Here is a 21561-nt window from a genome sequence, read left to right as displayed (position 1 = left end):
GACATGCAGCCTAGCCTTAAGTAATGTTGTCCCTGAGAGGAGCAGGACTTGGGACACAGCCCTCTCCTAGGGATCTCCCATTGTCTAGTTTATGCAGGGAGCTGCGTAGCATGCTGGATTTTGTAAATCCCATTCTCTATGTGCCTATCTCTCACCCAGTCATTGTATAGGGAGCCTAGCAGGGGTGAAAATAACATAGAAGACTTAGTGGTTTGGGCTGCTTATGGTACGCCATTTCTAATCAGTACGCCATACCAGACCACTTTCACCTCTGGAGCCTAGGTACTTAAGTCTGGATTCATTATTCCCAGTGATGTTTTAGGCTCCTAAAAGTTGGCTGGCTGAGGAGTTCATTGGACCGTTAAGGTTGATTTTCAGTAAATCTTGGTGCACTGGAGAAGTTCCAGAAAACTGGCAGAAAGCTAATGTGCCAATTTTAAAATTGGGTAAATGGAATGATCCAGATAATTATAGGCCTGTCAGCCTGACATCGATCCCAGGCAAGGTAATGGAGTGGCTAATATGAGACTTAATTAATAAAGAATTAAAGATGGGTAATATTATTTATGCCAATCAGCCTTTGTTTATGGCAAGAAGATTCTGTCAAAGTAACGTGATACCTCTTTTTTGATGAGATTACAAATTTGATTGATTAAGGTAGTGTGTTGACGAAATAGATTTAGACTTCTGTAAGGTGTTTGCATTGATACTACTCAACATTTTGATTAAAAAAACTAGAATGATGTAAACTTAATACGGCATACATTAAATGGATTAAAACCTGGCTAATGGATATGTATGATAATGTAATTATAAATAAGGAATTGTCATCAAGAGGGTGTGTTTCCAGTGAGGCCCCTCAGAGACCCATTCTTGGCCCTTTGCTCTTTAATGTTTTATCAATGACTTGGAAGAAATCACAGAATCATCACTGATAAAGTTTGTAGATAACACAAAATTGGTCTTAGGTTACATGACAAAAAACATGGCTATTTAGAGATAATGGATTTGGAGTTACTGGTGGTTTATTCAGGCAGTCAGTTTACAACAGGCTGCCACCAAGCACGAGCTCTACACCCTCTATTCAACTTTGAGGTGTTTGCAAGGGAAGGTGGCACTAGCTTGTCTGGTAATGCTATCTGATTTCTCTATCAGCCAGAGTCTGCAACATCAGTTGCATCAGTGGGAAGAACATTTAAAGATGTTCCTCCATTGTCTGTTGCAATAGCATCATCAATAGAGCTCTGTACCACAATGGACAGCTGCATTTGAGTCAATGGCAGATACACAGTATGATTTATGATTTATCTTCACAAGAGTTTGGCAAGGCTGTGTTCTCTCATTATCATTCAGTATCAACATAAATTGGTTGATGGATAAGCTTGAGGAGTCAACTGTAAATTGCATTGGGGCATACACCTTTCTGCTTCAAGATCTTGAATACATCTGTGACTTTGTCTTGTTGGCTTAGTTTGATGATTTGATGCAGCTGATAGTTAATCTGGTCTGGCCCAAAGCAGTGTGCATTGCTCTGGTTATTAATCCAGATAAAACTAAACTCTGGTCATTATCATAGCATAGCTTCCAGCTCATATTAACTTGGTGGCAGGTGTCAAATACTTGGGAGGCATCAGAGAGAATGCTGGAGGATGTTCAAAAGATTTGGACAGTCATGTAGCAGCAGCTGCTGCCATGTTTTAAGCCCTTCCTCGGTCTCTGTAGGGATCTCATGACGTCAAGATTGTGCCTACTTAAGCCAGCAGCAGGAACAGGAAGCTGTCCAAACAACTGGGATCCACCCTCTTCTAGACTCTGTGCCTTGTGCTTCTTTGCTCTTGCTCCTACTCCTCTGGCTTGCTTTCCTAGCATCCAAACCCGGTGTGACTCCTGGCATCTGATTCATGGTTCTGATCTCCAGTTTGTTTCGTGACTCTGACCTCCTGGTATCCTGACCGAGCCTGACTCCTGACTCTTCTCTTGGGACTGCAGACTGTGGCTCTGTTTACTAGATCTGGCCGCTCGCTGCCCAGTCATGTCAGCTTGCTACAAAGCTGTGGATCTGTGGAATCACAGTTACACCAACTCTGTTGCATGGAAGTAAAACATGGGTGCTGAGGGAGGCTGACGAACACCAGATTGACATTTCTGATTCCTGTTGTTTCCATCAGCTGCTCCATATCAAGTGGCAGGACAAGATCCAAAGTGAGGATATTCGAAGCTGAAACCAACAGCCACCTCCATCAGTACTGGTATGGTTTTGGCAGTTTCCTTGGTATGGATATACTATAAGAATGAAAGACTCACAAATTCAGAAACTTTCATACCAAGGAGCACTGCTACATGGCTGTTGATTGTGTATGTGTCAAAAGCTTCAGTGGTGTAACAGAAGTGCCAGTGAGAGACATAAATGAAACATAATCAGACTACCGTAAGCACCTTGCCAGAGAACAATCTGAGTAGTTCTTAATTTGCAAGGAGACTACATCCCTTTGGGATTTGCCATGGTGATGAGGATAATGAGTTATTGGAATAGTAGCCAACCTTGGGGGGAGAGGGGTTTTGTGTGTTCTAAGTATTTATTTTTTCCTCTTCATTGTCATGTTCAGTAGAGTAAAAGTGTGTATGAGATTTTAGGCTGCAGTTGGACTCCAAATCTCTCCTTTGTTCAAAGGTGAATGATGTTACTTTGTTGTTATGGGAATTATCAACCCTCTGCATAAAAACCTACTAGCAATGACTTGCCTTTGTTTTGATAATTGTCAGTTCATGTCAATTGTCATGTTGCTAGTTCATGCCTTCCATGTTTGTAGCTATTGTCTGTCCATTGTTTAAAATTTGTAAGCCATTGTTTAAAAGTTAGCAGTCAGTGCAGGTCAATTGTTGGAAAATCTGTGCCTCTAGCATGAAAATGGTTTGATAAATTTTGCCTGTTCACAGGCAGGGTTCTCACACAACCCTGTTTGACAGAGTTGCAACGGACACCTGCCGGGTTCCCTGCCAGCTGTCAGAGACCCTTCTAAGAATCCATGGCTCCAGCGTGACACCACCATGCCAGGGCTTCCAGACTCCCTGCCATGGAGCTTGGGAGTCTGGTAACACTGCAGCTCTCAGAGCTTCTAGGGTCCATGCCAAGCTGGAATGAAACCAAATTCTGAAATAGTGAAATTTATTGCAAACCAGAAATGTGTAGTTTTTTCCAGTGATACCAAAAAAGTCTTTTTTTTACGCATGTGATGTACAAAAAACTCTCTCATTTATAAATGAAACTATGATCATGGTTTAAAGATCAGCATTTCATTGTAAAAGAGATTTATTGTTTGAGATGTCTTCATCTGCAATTCAGTAATGTAAAAAGACAGCAAAAACCTGAGGCTGGAGTGGAAAGCAATAATTCCTAATGTACGGTGCTCCTTTTTCGACTTGTAACAGCTCTGAGGGTTCTAAAAAAATTTTCATACTGATGTCTGTTCATCATCCTCTGCAAAGCTTGTATTTATATTCTGATCTAGATGATTAATCTTTATCTAGATTATGGGTTCTCAACAGTTCTGAACAGCATGCCAGTGGGTTGCAACCAGATTGCTTTTCTCATGTTGCTATAGGAGAGAAGAGTCCCAGCTGGATGGGAGGAAGACTCCCCGTTCTTGGCATGAGAAAAGGAGCCCGGGTATGGAAAAGGTTAAGGACCACTGGTGAAAGATTCATAGACTCCATGGCCAGAAGAAGTCATTGTGAGCATCTAGTCTGACCTCTGTATAACATAGGCCATAGAACTTCCCAAAAATAATTCCTAGAGCAGATGAATATATGCTTTTTGGAGACCTGTCTTTATATACATGTATTGGACAGTGCAGAAAAATTCTGCCATTGACAACCAAATTAATATGAATAATGGATTTTCCTTATTTATGTTCATGTCTACCTGTGATTTAGGAGCAGCTCTGAAGCATGATGTATTATCATTTGTTTTGTGTTAACTGTTTTTAACTCTTTTACATATTTTTTTAGATGTCAAAAAATTCTTCATCTAGGATATTAATATACTTAGGGCAGCCCTGCCTCAACTGGAAACAAAACAAAGCTTTTCTACTGGTGCGCCCCTTCGGGCTAGGGCGAAGAATCTCCTCTCTTCTACCTCCTTTGTTTTCCCCCTTTGTTGTAAAGCCAGTAGTGATAAGGTACAGAAAGACAAAGGCAAATCTTTAATTGGAGGACATAATGTAAGGATGCGCATTTAGACTCCATGTTTAACAGATTACATAGGATAGTATAAAATTGAAAAAAAATGGGTTTGTTTAGTCTGGAGAAGAGACGACTGAGAGGGGACATAACAGTTTTCAAGTATATAAAAGGTTAATACAAGGAGGAGGGAGAAAAATGTTCTTAACCTCCTGAGGATAGGACAAGAAGCAATGGGCTTAAATTACAGCAAGGGAGGTTTAGGTTGGACATTAGGAAAAACTTCCTAACTGTCAGAGTGGTTAAGCACTGGAATAAATTGCCTAGGGAGGTTGTGGAATCTCCATCATTGAGGATTTTTAAGAGAAGGTTGGACAAACACCTGTTAGGGATGGTCTAGATCAGTGGTTCTCAAACTAGGGCCGCCACTTGTTCAGGGAAAGCCCCTGGTGGGCCGGGCCGGTTTGTTTACCTGACGTATCTGCAGATTCGGCTGATTGCAGCTCCCACTGGCCACGGTTCGCCACTCCAGGAAGGGCAGCCAGCACATCCCTCGGCCCAGGCCACTTCCCACAGCCACCATTGGCCCGGAGCGGTGAACCACAGCCAGTGGGAGCCGCGATCGGCTGAACCTGTGGACACGGCAGGTAAACAAACTGGCCCAGCCTGCCAGGGACTTTCCCTGAACAAGCGGCAACCCTAGTTTGAGAACCACTGGTATAGATAATACTTAGTCCTGCCCTGAGTACAGGGCACTGGACTAAATGACCTCTCGAGGTCCCTTCCAGTTCTATGAAATTGGATTGAAAAAAAGATGAATTGAGGGCAGGTAGCTAATGGGGGAGAAGGGGAGGGAAGAAGAGAGTGTGGGTGTATGTGTTTGCAGGCACATAATAATTGAAACTGTCAAAGAAAAAAACTGGCTTCTAATGTGTCTCACTGTAGGCCACTTGAAATTACACAAAAGGGATATAAGACATGAAGAGAAGAATCACAAAAAAGGGAAACTGATATAAAGAATGACTATTAATTTTGGGGTATCCTATGTCTTCAGACACAACCAACGGGGACACACAGGAACACACAGAGACTGGAGTCTTCGGTAATGGATCAGTTTATTGTAGCAGACGCTCCGCTACACCCTGCGAAGCATAGCTGAACCACCTGTTTCCCCTTTATTGTAATCATCAGTCCTTCCCTTCCCCAGGCAGGCAGTTCTAGTCTCGGTCCTGGCCCAATAATTGCCCTCTAATTTCCCTGCTAAATCCTCCGCCCCTGTTTATGTTTGCATCTGCTATGACCTTTTGTTGCCATATAAGTAGCTGTTTTGAGCACTTGGGTATCTTTAGTCAGTCAACACTTGCAGGCTTGTGGTTTTGGGGTTTTCCGTGTGTGTCTTTCTCTGGCAGCTTACCAGATAGACTTAATATCAGATAGAGCCAGCCCCACCACAATTAACATCACATTTTTCAAACAGGTCATGCTTGGAAGAGTCTCCCTGGAGCCATTTTGTTTTTTTACTATAGTTTCAACCACTTTGCCAGATACTGAAGTCAGGCTTACCAGACTGTAATTGCTGGATTCACTTCTGGAGCCCCTTTTTAAAAATTGGCTTCACATTAGCTATTCTCCACTCATTTGGTACAGAAGCTGATTTAAATGATAGTTACAAACTACAGTTAGGAATTCAGCAATTTTACATTTGAATTCCTTCAGATTTCTTGGGTGAATACCATCTAGGCCTGGTCACTTGTTACTGTTTAGTTTATCAATTTGTTCCAAAACCTCCTCTAATGACACCTCAATCTGGGACAGTTCCTCAAATTTGTCACCTAAAAAGAATAGCTAAGGTTTGGGAATCTCCCTCATATCCTCAGCCATGAAGACTGATGGAAAGAATTCATTTAGTTTCTCCACAATGGTCTTACCATCCTTGAGTGCTCCTTTAGCATTTTTACCATCCATTGGCCCCACTGGTTGTTTAGCAGGCTTCCCGCTTATGATGTACTTTATTTTTATTTATTTATTTATTTATTTTTCTATTACTTTTTGACTCTTTGGCTAGCTGTTCTTCAAATTCTTTTTTGGCCTTCCTAATTATATTTTTTTTACAATTCATTTGCCAAAGTTTATGCTCCTTTCTATTTTCCTTGCTAGGATTTAATTTCCACTTTTTAAATTATGCCTTTTTGCCTCTCACTGCTTCTTCTACTTTGTTGTTTAGCCACTTTGGTACTTTTTTGGTTCTCTTAATATGTTTTTTAATTTGGGGTATACATTTAAGTTGAGCCTCTATTATGGATGTTTTTAAAGTTTCTATGCAGCTTCCAGGGATTTCACTTTTGGCACTATACCTTTTAATTTCTGTTTAATTAACTTATTTTTGTGTATCCCCCGTTTCTGAAATTAAATGCTACAGTGTTGGGCTGCTGTGGTATTTTCCCTGCAGCAGGGATGTTAAATCTAATTACACTATTACCAAGCAGTCCAGATATATACACCTCTTAGACCAGACCTTGTGCTCCGCTTAAGACTAAACCAAGAATTGCCTCTCCTCTTGTGTGTTCCCGGACTAACTGCTCCAAGAAACTGTCATTTAAGGTGTCAAAAAACTTGATCTCAGCATTCCGTCCTGAGATGATGTGTACCCAGTCAATATGGGGATAGCTGAAATTCCCTATTTTTATTGAGTTTATTTTTATAGCCTCTCTAATCTCCCTGAGCTTTTCACAGTCACTATCACCATCCTGGTCAGGTAGTCAGTAATACATCCCTATTATTAAAGCATGGAATTACTGTACAAAGAGATTCTATGGTACAGTTTGGGTCATTTAAGTTTTTTACTTCATTTGATTCTATGCTTTCTTTCACAAATAGTGCCACTCCCCACCAGCATGTCCTGTTCTTTCCTTCCAATATATTTTGTACTTGGCTTGGAAACTTGAAGCTTGTGGAGCCAGAAGCTGAGCCCTGGGTAAAGCTGGGGCTCCTGGGCTTTCAGGTTCCCGGATCCATAACCAGGAGTCTGGAAGCCCTGATACATCTGGCTACTGTGGAGCTGGGGATCCTGGGAGACCAAAGCAGCCTAAAGAGGTGGCAGGTTTCCCACAGAAACCTCCCTTTCATTCACAAAAAGTTCATCGAACCCATGATGTTTCTGCAGAGCATTTTGAGTTCTATAAATCTATGTTTTCTGATTAAACTGTTTTGTTGGAAAATTTATAACCCAGCTCTGCCCTCAATATCATCATATATTAGCATTGCCGTGGTTGGGGAAAATTTGAAATAAAAGTACCCAACAAGTGTATTATTTTAGTGAAGTTCCTTGATATCAGTTCTGTAAGGATGGGTAAATATTTTGAAAATAATTTCCTTTTAAATAATTATGGAAATCTTAATATTATGCTATTATATCCATAATAAGGGACCATTTCCATCAAGGTTTAACAAAAATCAGTATATTGAATTTTTGTGGAGGTGATTTTGATTACTTAATTTTTGGTTACTTAATTTTTGTTTAGTTGTTTCTTTATCTTTGTAGGGTGTGCAGAATGGTACACTATACCAATGAACAAGGTTACGTTTGATTTTTTTTAATGGAAAATTAAATGGTTTGGGGAAAGGAAAAAGTTAGTCTCTGTCTCTGCCCATTCATAGGAATTGTGCAATTTTTCTACCAACAAAAAATTCTATATGTTACTAGAGTAATTTATTATTTGAACCACTGGACTCCGTTGTCTTTGGCTGCCAGTGCTGCAACATGTTAGTGATTCTTCTCTATGTAGAAACTTTCTGATGACAATTCTTTATTGTCCAACTTTTCGTTAATGTATGTTTTCTCCCTGTGTATGTATTATCTGAAGTAGCTTGGCATCAACAGAGCTAATTCTTCTCTGAGTGCTAGTCTATATGTGTTCCACTTTTGTGGTCATGTGCCCCATACATTGGAAATCAGAATGCTTTAGCCAGCACTGTCAATTGGTCACACATGCTTTTTCGCATCCATCCCTCATCAAGGGTATAATTAAACTCAAATCCCAGCCTCATTTTCTTTGCCCTCAGTTTAACCATGCCAATTTCTGCAATATCTTTTTACTGAAAGTATAAGGTCAATTAGTTTCACTGCCAACTGCATTTGAAATCTGTTCTTACTAATCTTTTATGAGTAATTTATTGTGTTTCTTTGTTAATCTGGAATTAGGTTACAGAGTTGTACCACCATGATATAAACAGTGAAATCAACTTTTAAAAGTATGGAAATTCAAAGTTCAAAATCTGCTTCAAATAAAAATAAACAAACAAACATGGGCTCTGAGTTTGCCAAATCTGTGTGTGGGTGTCCAGACTGCAAAGGGAGTTGGAGAAACCTTTGTTCTAATTTATAGCCCCAGCTGGCATAGTAAGCCCAGGTCCAAAGCAGATACAAACTTGGGTACAAAGATTTTGTGTAATGATGGTAGGGAGGGGTTAGGGTTTAACTCTCAGATAACAGTCCAGATTAACCCTGCAGTGAAATATACCCTTATGGTCACCCTAACAACCTTTTATATCCCAATTAGAGCTATTAAAATCCACCTGCCATTTTGACTCAGCAGTAATTCCATTTCTTCTTCATTCAGGGTTTAAGCACCTGATAACAGAACACATCAACAGAGGTGCCCTGCATGCTTCTGTTAGTTCCTAAAGTATATTAGTCTGTTGTATGTAACTTGAATGATTTGCATTTTGTGATGTAATGTGATTTCTTTGGGAAGGCGGCGTGGCAGAAAGGCACATTAGATGCAGTGTGCAATGTTTTCTAAATGTTGGTCTCTTAATCTCCAAAAATTCTTACTCAAGTTATTCAACATGTTTGCAATAAATTCTAATTGTCAGTGTGACCTAATACTAAAAAAAAATGTGAATGCATGAACAGTATTTTTAAGTTAAAATGTCTTCATTGCAAAAATGGGACCATTACTCCAGCATCAACTATTGTCCCACCATAGTACCTGTACATTGAAGTAATAAAACTAATAACGCTGTTTAGCTTATGTAGTCTTTGCAGCAGAGGCAACATCTTCCTTTGTGTCTGGAAAGTGCCCAAAATTTAGACACTACTGCAATATAAGTAATACCATTTGTCATCCCAGAAAAGTGTTGCTTTTTTGACTGCCGCCAACTTTTGTGTCATCATATTTAATTGCTCAATTGTGGCATTACTTTAATACTGTTGCTTTCTGTACTTTGCTTCATAACACTATCTCTTCAAATGTCTGAGAGTTAATAACATTTTGCTCTCTCAACCGGGACTGGATATGGATCAAGAAATAAGCAGTAAAAAAATCTCTGTTCTTTATTATCAGTATAATTTTTTGGACATTTGGGACTACATTTTCAAACTTGAGAGCCTCCTATTGGGCACCTAAATCCATATTTAAGAAATTAAAACAAGTGGCTAGGTTGTAAATGTATACACCTAGGAATAAAGAACGTATTCCATATTTAAAAGTTGGAGGACTCTATCCTAAGAAGCAGTGACTCTAAAAAAGATTTGGGGATTATGATGGCTAATCCACTGAACATGAGCTCCTAGTGCAACACTGTGGCCAAAAGGACAAATGTGATCCTTGGGGGCATAAACAGGGGAATCTTGGATAGGAGTAGAGAGGTTATTTTACCTCTGTATGTGGCACTGGTGCAACTGCTGTTAGAGCATTGTGTCCTGTTCTGGTGTCAACAATTCAAGAATAATGTTGATAAATTGGAGAAGTTTCAAAGAAGAGCCATGAGAATGATTAAAAGATTAGAAAATATGCCTCATAAGAATAGACTCAAAGCCCTGGTCTACACTGGTGGGGGGGGTCGACCTAAGATACGCAACTTTAGCTACACAAATAGCGTAGCTGAAGTCGGCGTAGCTTAGGTCGACTTACCTGGCTGTGAGGACGGTGGCGAGTCGACCGCTGCTGCTCCCCCATCGACTCCGCTTCTGCCTTTCACAAGCTGGAGTTCCAGAGTCGACGGGGAGCGTGTTCGGGGATCGATTTATCGCATCTAGACAAAATGCCATAAATCGGTCCCCGATAGATCAATCACTACCCGCTGATCCACCGGGTAGTGAAGACCTGTCCAAAGAGTTCAATATATTTAGCTTAACAAAAAGAAGGTTAAGTGGGGACTTGATCACAGTCTATAAGTACATGGGGAACAAATATTTGATAATGGGCATTTCAATCTAGCAGAGAAAGGTATCCAATGATCCAATGTCTGGAAGCTGAAGCAGGAGAAATTCAGACTGGAAATAAGGCATATATTTTTAACAGGGTAATTAATCATTAGAGCGATTTTCCAAAGGGTTGTGGTGGATTTTCCATCAATGGCAACTTTTAAATCAAGATTGAATGTTTTTCTAAAAAGATCTGCTCTAGGAATTATTTGGGGCAAATTCTCTGGCATGTGTTCTCCGAGAGGTCAGGTTAAATGATGGTCCAATGGTCCCTTCTAGCCTTGGAATTTATGAATTTAGGTGCCTAGCACTTTTAGCTCCAATGAAACCAATCAAATCTGTGCATGCTTGGCATGTGTGAAGGTTGGGGCTGTTTTTATTGGAAAAAAAAAGTTGACACATGCAGATCACATGACCTTCCATATGGGACAGCTAGTTTCATATTAATTAGGGCAACTAATTAAAGTGCTGTGCAAACTTTTTTAAAAAACTTTTTTTTCCCTCCCCAAAGGTGACAACCCTTGTTAACACAAGCAACAAAGGTCCATCTGGTAAAAAGAAAGGGCGATCTAAGAAAGCACATGTGTTGGCTGCTTCGGTAGAGCAAGCTACCCAAAACTTTTTGGAAAAAGGAGAACAGATTGCTAAAGAGAGCCATGACCTCAAGGAGGAATTGGTTGTTGCTGTAGAGGATGTACGCAAACAAGGTATGTATAGTGAATCTGTCCTAACTCTGAACTTATTATAATTGCTACATGAGAGGACATGGGGGGAAATCAAATCAGTATCTTAGATATCTGTATACTGATGTGAGGAGTATTGGGTATTAGCAGGAAAAACTAGAATTGCTAGTTAATAAGCACAACTATTACATAGTTGGCATCACAGAGAGTTGGTGGGATAATACACGTCTTCTATTGATCTAGAAGCGTATATACACAACAAAGATAATGGATTTCAAGAAGGCAAACTTCAGCTAACTCAAGAATTAGGTAGGTAAGATCCCATGGGAAGCAAGTCTAAGGGGAAAAACAATTCTAGAAAGTTGGCATTTTTTCAAAGAGATTATTATTAAGGGCACAAGAGCAAACTATCCCACTGTGTAAGAATGATAGGAAGTATAGCAAGAGATCACACTGGTTTAACCAGGAGCTCTTCAATAATCTGAAACTCAAAAAAGAGTCCTACAAAAAGTGGAAACTAGGTCAATTTACTAAGGATGAATATAAACAAACAACACAAGTAAGTATCAACAAAATTAGAAAGACCGAGGCACAAAACAAGATTAAACTTGCTACAAACATAAAAGGTAACAAGAAAACATTATACAAATACATTAGAATCAAGAGGAAGACCAAGGACAGGGTTGGCCTGTTACTCAATGAGGGGGAGAGGGAACAATAATAGAAAATGTGGAAATGGCAGAAGTGTTAAATGACTTGTTTGTTTCAATTTTCACCAAAAAAGGTTAGTAATAATTGCACATATAACATAGTGAATGCCAGTAAAAAAGGAGGTAGGATCAGAGGCTAAAATAGGGAAAGAACAAGTTAAAAATTACTTAGACAAATTAGATGTCTGCAAGTCACCAGGACCTGATGAAATACATCCTAGAATACTCAAGGAGCTGATTGAGGAGATATCTGAGCCCTTAGTGATTACCTTCCAAAAGTCATGGAAGATGAGTGAGATTCCAGAGGACTGGAAAAGGGCAAAGATAGTTCCAATCTATAAAAAGAGAAATAAGGACAACCAGGGAATTACAGACCAGTCAGCTTAACTTCAGTATCCAGAAAGGTAATGAACCAAATAATTAATTTGCAAACACCTAAAAGATAATAAGGTGATAAGTAACAGTCAGCATGGATTTGTCAAGAACAGATCATTTCAAAGCAACCTAATAGCTTTCTTTGTCAGGGTACCAAGCCTTGTGGATAGGGGGAAAGCAGAAGATGTGATATATCTTTCACTTTAGCTTCAGATACTATCTCACATGAGCTTCTCATAAACAAACTAAGAAAATACAACCTAGATGGAGATAACAGAAGGTGGATGCATAACTTTTTGGAAAACTGTTCCTAGACAATAGTTATCAGTAGTTCACATTCAAGCTGGAAGGGCATATCAAGTTGGTCCTGCAGGGATCAGTTCTGGGTCCGATTCTGTTCAATATTTTCATCAATGATATAGATAATGGCATAGAGAGTACACTTATAAAGTTTGTCGACGATACCAAGTTGGGAGGAGTTGCAAGTGTTTTGGAGGATAGGATTAAAATTCAAAATGATCTGGACAAACTGGAGAAATGGTCTGAAGTAAATAGGATGAAATTCAATAAGCACAAATGCAAAGTACTCCACTTAGGAAAGAACAATCAGTTGCACACATACAAAATGGGAAATGACTGCCTTGGAAGGAGTACTGCGGAAAGGAACCTGGAGGTCATACTGGATCACAAGCTAAATATGAGTCAACAGTATAACGCTGTTGCAGGAAAAGTGAACATCATTCTGGGATATATTAGCAGGAGTTATAAGCGAGACGCAAGAAATAATTCTTCCATTCTACTCCACACATTAAACCTCAACTGGAGTGTTGTGTCCAGTTCTGGGTGTCACATTTCAAGAAGGATGTGAACAAATTGGAGAAAGTCCAGAGAAAAGCAACAAAAATTATTACAGGTCTAGAAAATATGACCTATGAGAGAAGACTGAAAAAAATGGATTTGTTTAGTCTGGAGAAGAGAAGAATTAGGGAGGACACAATTACAGTTTTCAAGTACATAAAAGGGAGGCGGTGGAATCTCCATCCTTAGAGGTTTTTAAGGCCCGGCTTGACAAAGCCCTGGCTGGGATGATTTAGTTGGGGTTGGTCCTACTTTGAGCAGGGGGTTGGACGAGATTACCTCCTGAGGTCTCTTCGAACCCTAATCTTCTATTATTCTGTGACTCTATGAAAAGATTGTTACAAGGAGGAAGGAGAAAAAATGTTTTTCTTGGCCTCTAAGGATAGGACAAGAATCAATGGACTTAAATTGCAGCAAGGGCGGTTTACGTTGGACATTAGGGAAAACTTCCTAGCTGTCAGGGAAATTAAGCACTGGAATAAATTGCCTAGGGAGGTTGTGGAATCTCCGTCATTGGAGATTTTTAAGAGCAGGTTAGACCAACACCTGTCAGGGATGGTCTAGATAATACTTAGTCCTGCCTCGTGTGCAGGGGACTGGACTAGCTGACCTCTTGAGGTCCCTTCCAGTTTTATAATTCTATGATTGCTGGATTTCTTCCAAGAGAAGTATGCCTCTAGCTTCCTGGATGATGATCATGTGATTAAAACTACTGATATGGTGTACATTGCATTATATTTTCAATATTTGTACAAATAACTAATGGTTTATTCAGTAGTAGCCATGTGCTTAGCTGAACATTACAGCTGGGACAATAACTGATTTTTTTTATTCATTGGTTGTTCAGGGGGAAAAATGAGTTGAGATTAAACTGAAACAAATAAATGCTTAAAATTTTGTTGAACTGGTTGAGCAAAATGTTTTGTTTGGCATGAAACTTTTGTTTCTGGACATTTTTAAAGGGCTAGAGTCACTAAATGGGGAGGGAGAAAGCAGAGGTGGTACCCACACCCCTTATAACGTTTAGCCCAGCGATTAGGGCACTCACTGGGGATGTAAGGGACCTAGGTTCAAATCCCATGTTGAGGTGGAGTATCCTAACGAGTGGGATGTGAAGTATTCTGGGGCTAGTCTTTTCAGTCTCTCCTGTTGAAGCTCTTCCTCTTTATAAAATACTTTAATAGGCAAAAAGTGAGAATGATTGTGATTCCAGGTGGTTAGGGCACTTATCTGGGAGCTGGGACTGCCACGTTCAAGTCCCTCTACTTTAATGACTATTCTGGATGCATGTCCTAATCATTGAATTTAAAAATATGAGGGAGGTGGCACCACCACTGATCCCATCCCCCCAGTGCATATTGTGAATACCGTCATTTTGTGAATGTACTCTGAAAAATTTGGGTGTGGGGTGGGACAAAACTGCTTAGAGAATGTGTCAAATTCACAAATAATTTTTCAAAGGCTGGAACTGATTTTTTCAGTGAATAAACTAAAAAATGTTGTCCAACTCTACTGAACATTCTATCTTAGGTAATTTACCACATCATCTCATCATTTTGCCTGAGCTCTACTGACTCAGGAAATAGGAAACTCAGAGATTATTCAATGTCCTAAATGACCAGTGCTGATGCAAAACCATGACACTGACTTTGCTTCAAGTTATTCTTTATATCACTGTGTAGAGGATGAGCTTTTTTTTGTAATGAAAATTGCAGGGAAAATAGGTTGCAAATCTGTTAAGCTCTGAATAGCATGTATAGCATGTATAGCATGTATGTAATCAATATTTTGCATGGTGAAAAATTTAATAATTATCAACCAAATAATGCAATGATGTAGACTTCTTTGGTTTTTAAATGTGTAACACAAAGATTAGTATAATCTTAAATCACAAAAATACAAGCAATATTACGATCTGATTTTCACTATGTAGTTGGTGGTTAAATAGATGTTAAGGATACCTTGCATATTTTATAGAATGGTAACTTCAGGATATACCAACAATATGCAAGCTACTCATCTAATATGCATCTTTCACAGTAGCATGTGGAAAAGAAATTTAAGAAAATTCATTTTATAACCATTACAATAGTTTGCATTGTTATTATAGGGCACCAGTTTTCAAATAAATAATAACTACAATAAGGCTTTGGAAATTCAAAAGTAATCTTGTATCTCAGCTAAGAATTTTAAAGGTAAAATGCATAGCAGGTGTGACAGTTGTGACAATTCCCTCCTTGAAAAACCTTATTGAATTAAGTTTAAGTATTTTTGGAATCCATTGTATTAAATGCAGCAACTATGTATTATTGTGGGCTGGGGTTGTATGTAACCTCTCTGTGGTGGAGATATGATGTGAACCCTTGAAAGTATCATGAACTTCAAAAGACTATGCTGAACAATGTGGCAGACAAGAATGGATTTTGGGGAGAAACAGTGCCAAGTGGTTTACTTGGAGAATCTCTAGGGGAAAGTGAATGCAATTTTCACACCTGTGGCTATTTAAAAAAGCAACCTTTGTAAGCTATGCCCTGAGGAGAGGACCATTATCTGCTGATTACCCATTCCATACTCTCAACATCAAAAGCCCAAGTGGTATAAAGGAAAGAGTTACCTACTCATGGGAAAGCTAGTTCTGAGCTAAGGCTGTTTATGAACTTTGTAATCAACAGAAAAAAAACAACCCTTTTTTGGGTTAGAAGGATTGACTCCTACCAGAGCCTGAGATTGGAGTTGGAGGATGATCTCTGGGAAACTTATTAGCATGAATGTTGGTTCTTTTATTGTTTTTAATATGTTTTCTCTGTGATACTTACATCTTAAGAATAACTGTGCTTACTTATAAAGAGCTGTGTGATAACTTGTGACTGCTGGCAATTTCAGCTGTGCAGTGCCTCCGGAGAGAAAGCAAAGCACAGACACTGGCCTATCTAAGCAGTCTGGCTTGTTGGGGATATTATAGTGTACACAGGGAACTGTGCAGCCTTGAAAATCCCCAGTCAGAAGGGAGAGAGACACTGGTCTTTATCCAAGAGAGGTGACAGCTAAGGAACCAGAAGCCTAGAGTGGATGTCCTTGAGGGACCACAGAGAGGAAAATACAGATGCAGTCACCCTTAATTGTGACAGTAAAGTATTTTAATCTCTGATACTTAGTTGTGGGTGGGGGAGCGGGGAAGCAAGAGGTTGGTAGTGCATTTCCGTGACAAACTTTTCACATTTATTGACTTTGATTAAAGCTGTCTTCTTTACTGGCAGCATAATAAAGTGCTTGTCAGTTTTCTCATCTGTAAATCCTATTATCTAAAGATACCATCTGCCAGAATCTTCTTTCTTGGGTCTTAGCACAAGACTATCAGAACTTCAGCTATGATTTTTAAAGGAGCCTAAAAGAGTTTGCTGCCCAATTCTCAGTGTTCCAATGAGAGTTGTGTCTCACTCATTTAGGACACTTTGGAAATACCGTCATCAGTGGCTCTTAAATAATTTTAATCCTGAGAGCAGCGGTAGCAGTGCAGAGTGCAAATCAGGCCTTTTCAGACTGATCTGTGCTTCTCCCTGCCAGTCCATTTCATCTTGATAGTGGCTAGGGAAAGATTTACCTGTTTGCTTTGGTCTTCCCTTAATCCAATACCTATTGATCATAGTTCAGTGCAGTTCTTGGTGCACTGAACCATGATCCAGAATTTCCATGTTGACCTCAGCATTCTTGTTCCATCTCAATATATGGTCATGTGGCAATATCCCTTTCGTGCTTTGACATTCATTCAGTTTTGCTTTTCTTAGTCCATGTGTGCCTGACTTAGGGTGATCCATGTAGCCTATCTAATCTAAGCACAGATAGCATATCCATTATCATATCTGAGCTCCTTACTCAGTTTATCAGTGCTTTATATTAGTTTAATACTAAGTTGATTTGTAAACTTGTGCTTCATAAAGTTAAAGGCACCTGAGAGGAATCCTTCCCCTCCCCCCCCCACTAGATTTATGGCACATGAGCATGTTTTCAAATTGCTCACATGCCTCTTTTAAAAAAAAAAAAACTTAGTGTGTGGGTGTGGGTGTGTGTGTAAAGCCACAAAAATAGTGTAACAAAAGATAAAGGTGTTAAACAGTACTCTGTGAAACACTGCAAATATTCATATTATGTTAACGCTGTCTGTCATAAGAATGGGTTGGATTGTGGGTTTGCAAAACATGATGGGTTTATTACTATTTGATCAAGAGAAGGCCACGTGCCATTTTTAATACAGTGACAAGTGGACAGTCCAGCTGTGGTGAAGCATGAACTGACACGTTTAACTAGATGACATAAATTGCTGAAAGAAAAATCTCATCATATGTTTTGCAAGAGTACTCTGTGTGGATTTCTTGGCTAAATTTCATATTGGGTAGTTCCTATCCCCTGCAGTTTCAACTGGATATGATATTCTTCTCTTCCAGTCCTAAATTGCTGTTTCCTGTTGTATGCAGTTGAACAGCTGGGAGCGGGTTGCATTTCATTAGTGGGTGAAACAATTGTATTATATTTGCTCAGTGATTTGGAATCATACTTGTTAAAAAGGACTATCCAAATATAAGATCATTATTATTGGAAGAAAATGGAAGAAGTAAGATTTTTTTTCCCCAGCAGGAATGAGGCAAAACATCCTGATGATCAACACTTTCAGTTTAACAAGTCAAGAGTTCTTGAAAGCGGCTATTCTGGAAACAAGAAAACAGCTCTTTCAAGTCTCTTGCAAATGTCACATTCTCAGAATTATTACAAAAATAATTCTAGGTGTGTTTATATATCAGAAAACATACAGATATGCACGTCTTGACTAACCTAGCAGGTTTAACTAAATTGTCAGACAGGTCAGAAAATAATCTCTAGTCCTAACTCAAAATGACTGTACGCTAATTAGAATGTCTAATGAAGATTTCTGAGATAACTGGGACTAAAGCCAATGCCTTAAAATATGGGTGCCTAAAAATTGGTCCCCAAATAAGTGGCCTGATTTTGAAAAGCATTGAGCACCTTTTTAAAGGTGTCTTGGGTTTGAAAATGTTAGTCTTTCTTTGAACTCTTTTCCAACTGCCATTTTATGTGGTCTCTAGACTTTTGAATCATGCAGCATTAAAAACTCCTCTGATTCACACATAGCCAATATGTGTTGAATGACACCTCACATGAGGTTCAGCCTATCAGTTACTGAAAATTGTTTTTAAGATTCTGCTTTGTTTAAAAGATTTTTTATGCATGCTATTAGAGAATAATTATGTCTGCCTCCACCCCAAAATGAAAACATCACATATCAGTTCTTGAAGTTTTGTGAGACTTTTGAAATTCAGACAATTTTTCAATGCCTCATTCAGTTGAGTCCCTTTCTTCACATCTGAATTATGAAAAATACTACTTCCCATTATCTTCAATACCTTATTGCCACTAATCAACATGTTGTTATAAAAAAGGTGTAAATAAATGTTTCTCAACTATAAATTTATGGTTTTGTTACAAATTGTCTGTCAGTAGGTGAAACATGAAATCAACACTATATTTTTTAAATAAACCATTTGTAATAATATAGTGTCAGCACATGAGACATTTGTTCTTTTCCCCAAATACAAGACATACCACTCTATGGTAATGACTGCATAGCATTTTAAATGATTACAAAATACTCTTAGATTTTTTTTAATTGATATAGTTTTAATAAAAATAATTTGAAACTTTAAGAAAAGAAAAGTCAAACTGTTCAGAAAATTACATGAACCAATTTTCTGTATCTTCATGAGTGCTTTACAGTTAAATGGATAAATGTATAATTAGGATCAGTTACTAAAACATTCCGTAAATTAATTTAATACTATAGTTAATGTAAAGGAGAAGCTGGCTTTGTTTAAAGTCAATAGCATATAGTTTTAGAAATAAAACTAATTTTGGCAGAGATATCAGAAACTGGAAAAAGAAAAGGAGTACTTGTGGCACCTTAGAGACTAACAAATTTATTAGAGCATAAGCTTTCGTGAGCTACAGCTAAGCTACTCACTAAGTGAGCTGTAGCTCACGAAAGCTTATGCTCTAATAAATTTGTTAGTCTCTAAGGTGCCACAAGTACTCCTTTTCTTTTTGCGAATACAGACTAACACGGCTGCTACTCAGAAACTGGAAAGTAACTGCTATTAAAATTATATGGTGTGTGAAATTTAACATTATAATTATTATGCCAATGGCTGTCTGATTTTGGTGTAATTATGACAGAAGCACATCAAAGACACACAACTTCAGCGGGAGACTTTTTTAAATATGATCTGGTCTAGCTGTAATTTACTATTTTTAGATGAATATGATATTTATTATGTATAACTCAATGCAAACTCACAGGAGACTGAACTTTGTGTCTCTAAATAGAGAGAAAAAGAGCTATTAAATCATTGGATGCATCCCCCTGCCACTGCAGGAGTGTTCCATATTTGGAAACAGTCATACATAAAACAAGAAAAGTAAAAGCTAAGCCCATCTTCTTTCTCCAACATTTCACTCCCCTTACAATTCTCCCCTGTTTTCAAATGCCTTGGGAAAAAAAGATGAGGATCAAAGTTAATCAGGTATGCTCTATTTCAGACCAATGTTTGGAGTATATTCCAAAGCCATGGAACCAACTACAATTCTAATTTATAATAATGATGCTTCTTAAGTTTAAGTGTCTTTGCTGATCTCAATGACAGCAGTATGGTATGGAGAGAGAGTGAGAGTACATTAACTGTCTGTTACCTGATCCTATGTCAAACCCTGCTGCTTCCTAGGTTTCCCCTTCTTGGGGGTTCTCAAACTCTTCTATATCAAGCCATCCTCCCTTCTTGGGGTCTGTTTAGTTAATCACCAAAATTTAGTTGTCATGCTCACTTGAGGAGTGGGTCCATAACAGTAGTGATGGGTTCTTCAGTCCCCTACACTACAAGAGGCAGAGACAGATCTTTTTGATTGGCTGGATTGATTCTCCAGATAACTCCTTCTACTGAAGAGCCCCTCCAAAATGATCTCTGCCTCCAAAGTGAAGCAGGCTAAGAGACAAGTTCTCTATAGATCATATCCTGATTATTTTTCTTACCCTCCTTCCCCTCCCCCCCGGCCCTGTTTTCTCAACTCTCCACTTTTTTGGGCTACTAACTTTTTAAGAGCCATTTAAATTTGCTCTACTGAGCTCTGGGCAGTTGAGAGAACTTTACTAAGCTCTCCCCCCAAATTAACCCCTGATAATGGCTGAAAAGCAAAAAAAAGGAAGGGAATGGATAGAACCTTGGCTGAGTGCACTGAAGGGGAAAAGTGTTCCTCTTGCTTAACCAGATAGTGCAGTGGTGTTTGTGAGCAAACGAATGGCCCAGAAAGACAAGGCTTTGGATAAAAAGCACCCAGGACACTAGGGTTCAATTTGTGGCTACTGACATGAACCAGGACCCTTTGCCAGGTTTCACACCCCAGGCGGGTTTACTGTGTTGGCTTGAGGAGCTGAAGCCAACAGAACTGGCATGAGGTAATTCCCTAGAGACCCACCGCCCCACCCTGACAGCCAAAGCACAATGCCAAGAAGCTGTATGTGTTGCCAGAGACACCCTTCTTCCTTCAAGGGAGCAGGTACTGCAGTTTGGGGATCCTCTGTGTCCCTCTGGGGTCTCAAGAACCACCCACAGACTGAAAAAAAAATAATATCCTGCCATTGCTGACCACTTTCCTTTGCAATAGGGTTTCAGAGGCCATTTTGGAATTGGGAGCATTAGCTCCTCAGGGGGTGGCCATTTTAGAAAAAAGCTCCTGCACGGTCTCCTCCTTTGCAGCATCTCACAATCTTCAACTTGCAAAAGAAAGGGGACAAAGGAGGAGTTATAGATGTAGAAGCTACTCCTCATCTACTTCCTCCTCCCTGAAGCTCAGGCGGGGGGGGGGGAAGGGACCAAAAAGCAGACATACAACAAAGAAATAATCTAAATCTAGACATTCCTCCTCCAAAAGATAGATGTTCAGAATCTAAGGCATCTGGGAATTGCCTTCTTGGGTATCTCCCATAGCGTTCAGCCAAAAGGGTTAAAAAAAAAAAAAAAAAGGAGTCAAGGATGAGGTCAAAAAGAGAGAAAATATCTGTAAATATTTTCCAACAGGCTCGAAAACTGATCGTCACATTCCCATTCCAGTTGGCATGCCCTATGAAAGTTGCAAAGGCTGAATTGGAAAACCTGGGAAAGGCAAAGAGTCTGTCAAAAAGAGCCACAAAAATTCTTAAATGTCCACCAGTCAAAAACATTCATGGTTGGATTACCTAAAATGGATGCAGCCTTGTTGAAGAGGACTTCTTACCCAAAGATATCTCTGACAGAAGGGTGAAATCAGCTCTCTACGTTGGCTATGAAGCAACCTCTGCAACAGCTATGTTTTGGTATTACAGAAATTTATGTAGATATGATAGGAGAGACAAGAGATTATTTAAAAATAGATGGGAGAAAACCAGGCCTGATAAACCCAGAGGTGATTCCTTCTCCAGGAATGCTGCTAAGAATCATCAGTCGCTATC

General features: G+C 39.2%; 1 protein-coding gene across 5 annotated transcripts in view; it reads left to right on the top strand.

The window, feature by feature from the left end:
* Positions 1 to 21561, top strand: part of CTNNA2 (catenin alpha 2) — a 782132-nt gene that overhangs the window by 147741 nt on the left and 612830 nt on the right. For 3 of the 5 annotated variants that reach the window (XM_043512733.1, XM_043512735.1, XM_043512732.1), the window contains 2 exons: positions 8799 to 8851; positions 10899 to 11094. In XM_043512733.1, coding sequence (XP_043368668.1) covers positions 8799 to 8851; positions 10899 to 11094 — 249 coding nt within the window. The remainder of the gene's footprint in view (positions 1 to 8798; positions 8852 to 10898; positions 11095 to 21561) is intronic. The other 2 variants (XM_043512734.1, XM_038399462.2) reach the window with 1 other exon arrangement.

Source organism: Dermochelys coriacea, chromosome 4 (genome assembly GCF_009764565.3).
Source record: "Dermochelys coriacea isolate rDerCor1 chromosome 4, rDerCor1.pri.v4, whole genome shotgun sequence".
Taxonomy (NCBI): Eukaryota; Metazoa; Chordata; order Testudines; family Dermochelyidae; genus Dermochelys; species Dermochelys coriacea.
Note: the sequence above shows the minus strand (reverse complement) of the source record. Positions and strands in the feature narration are given on the sequence as shown.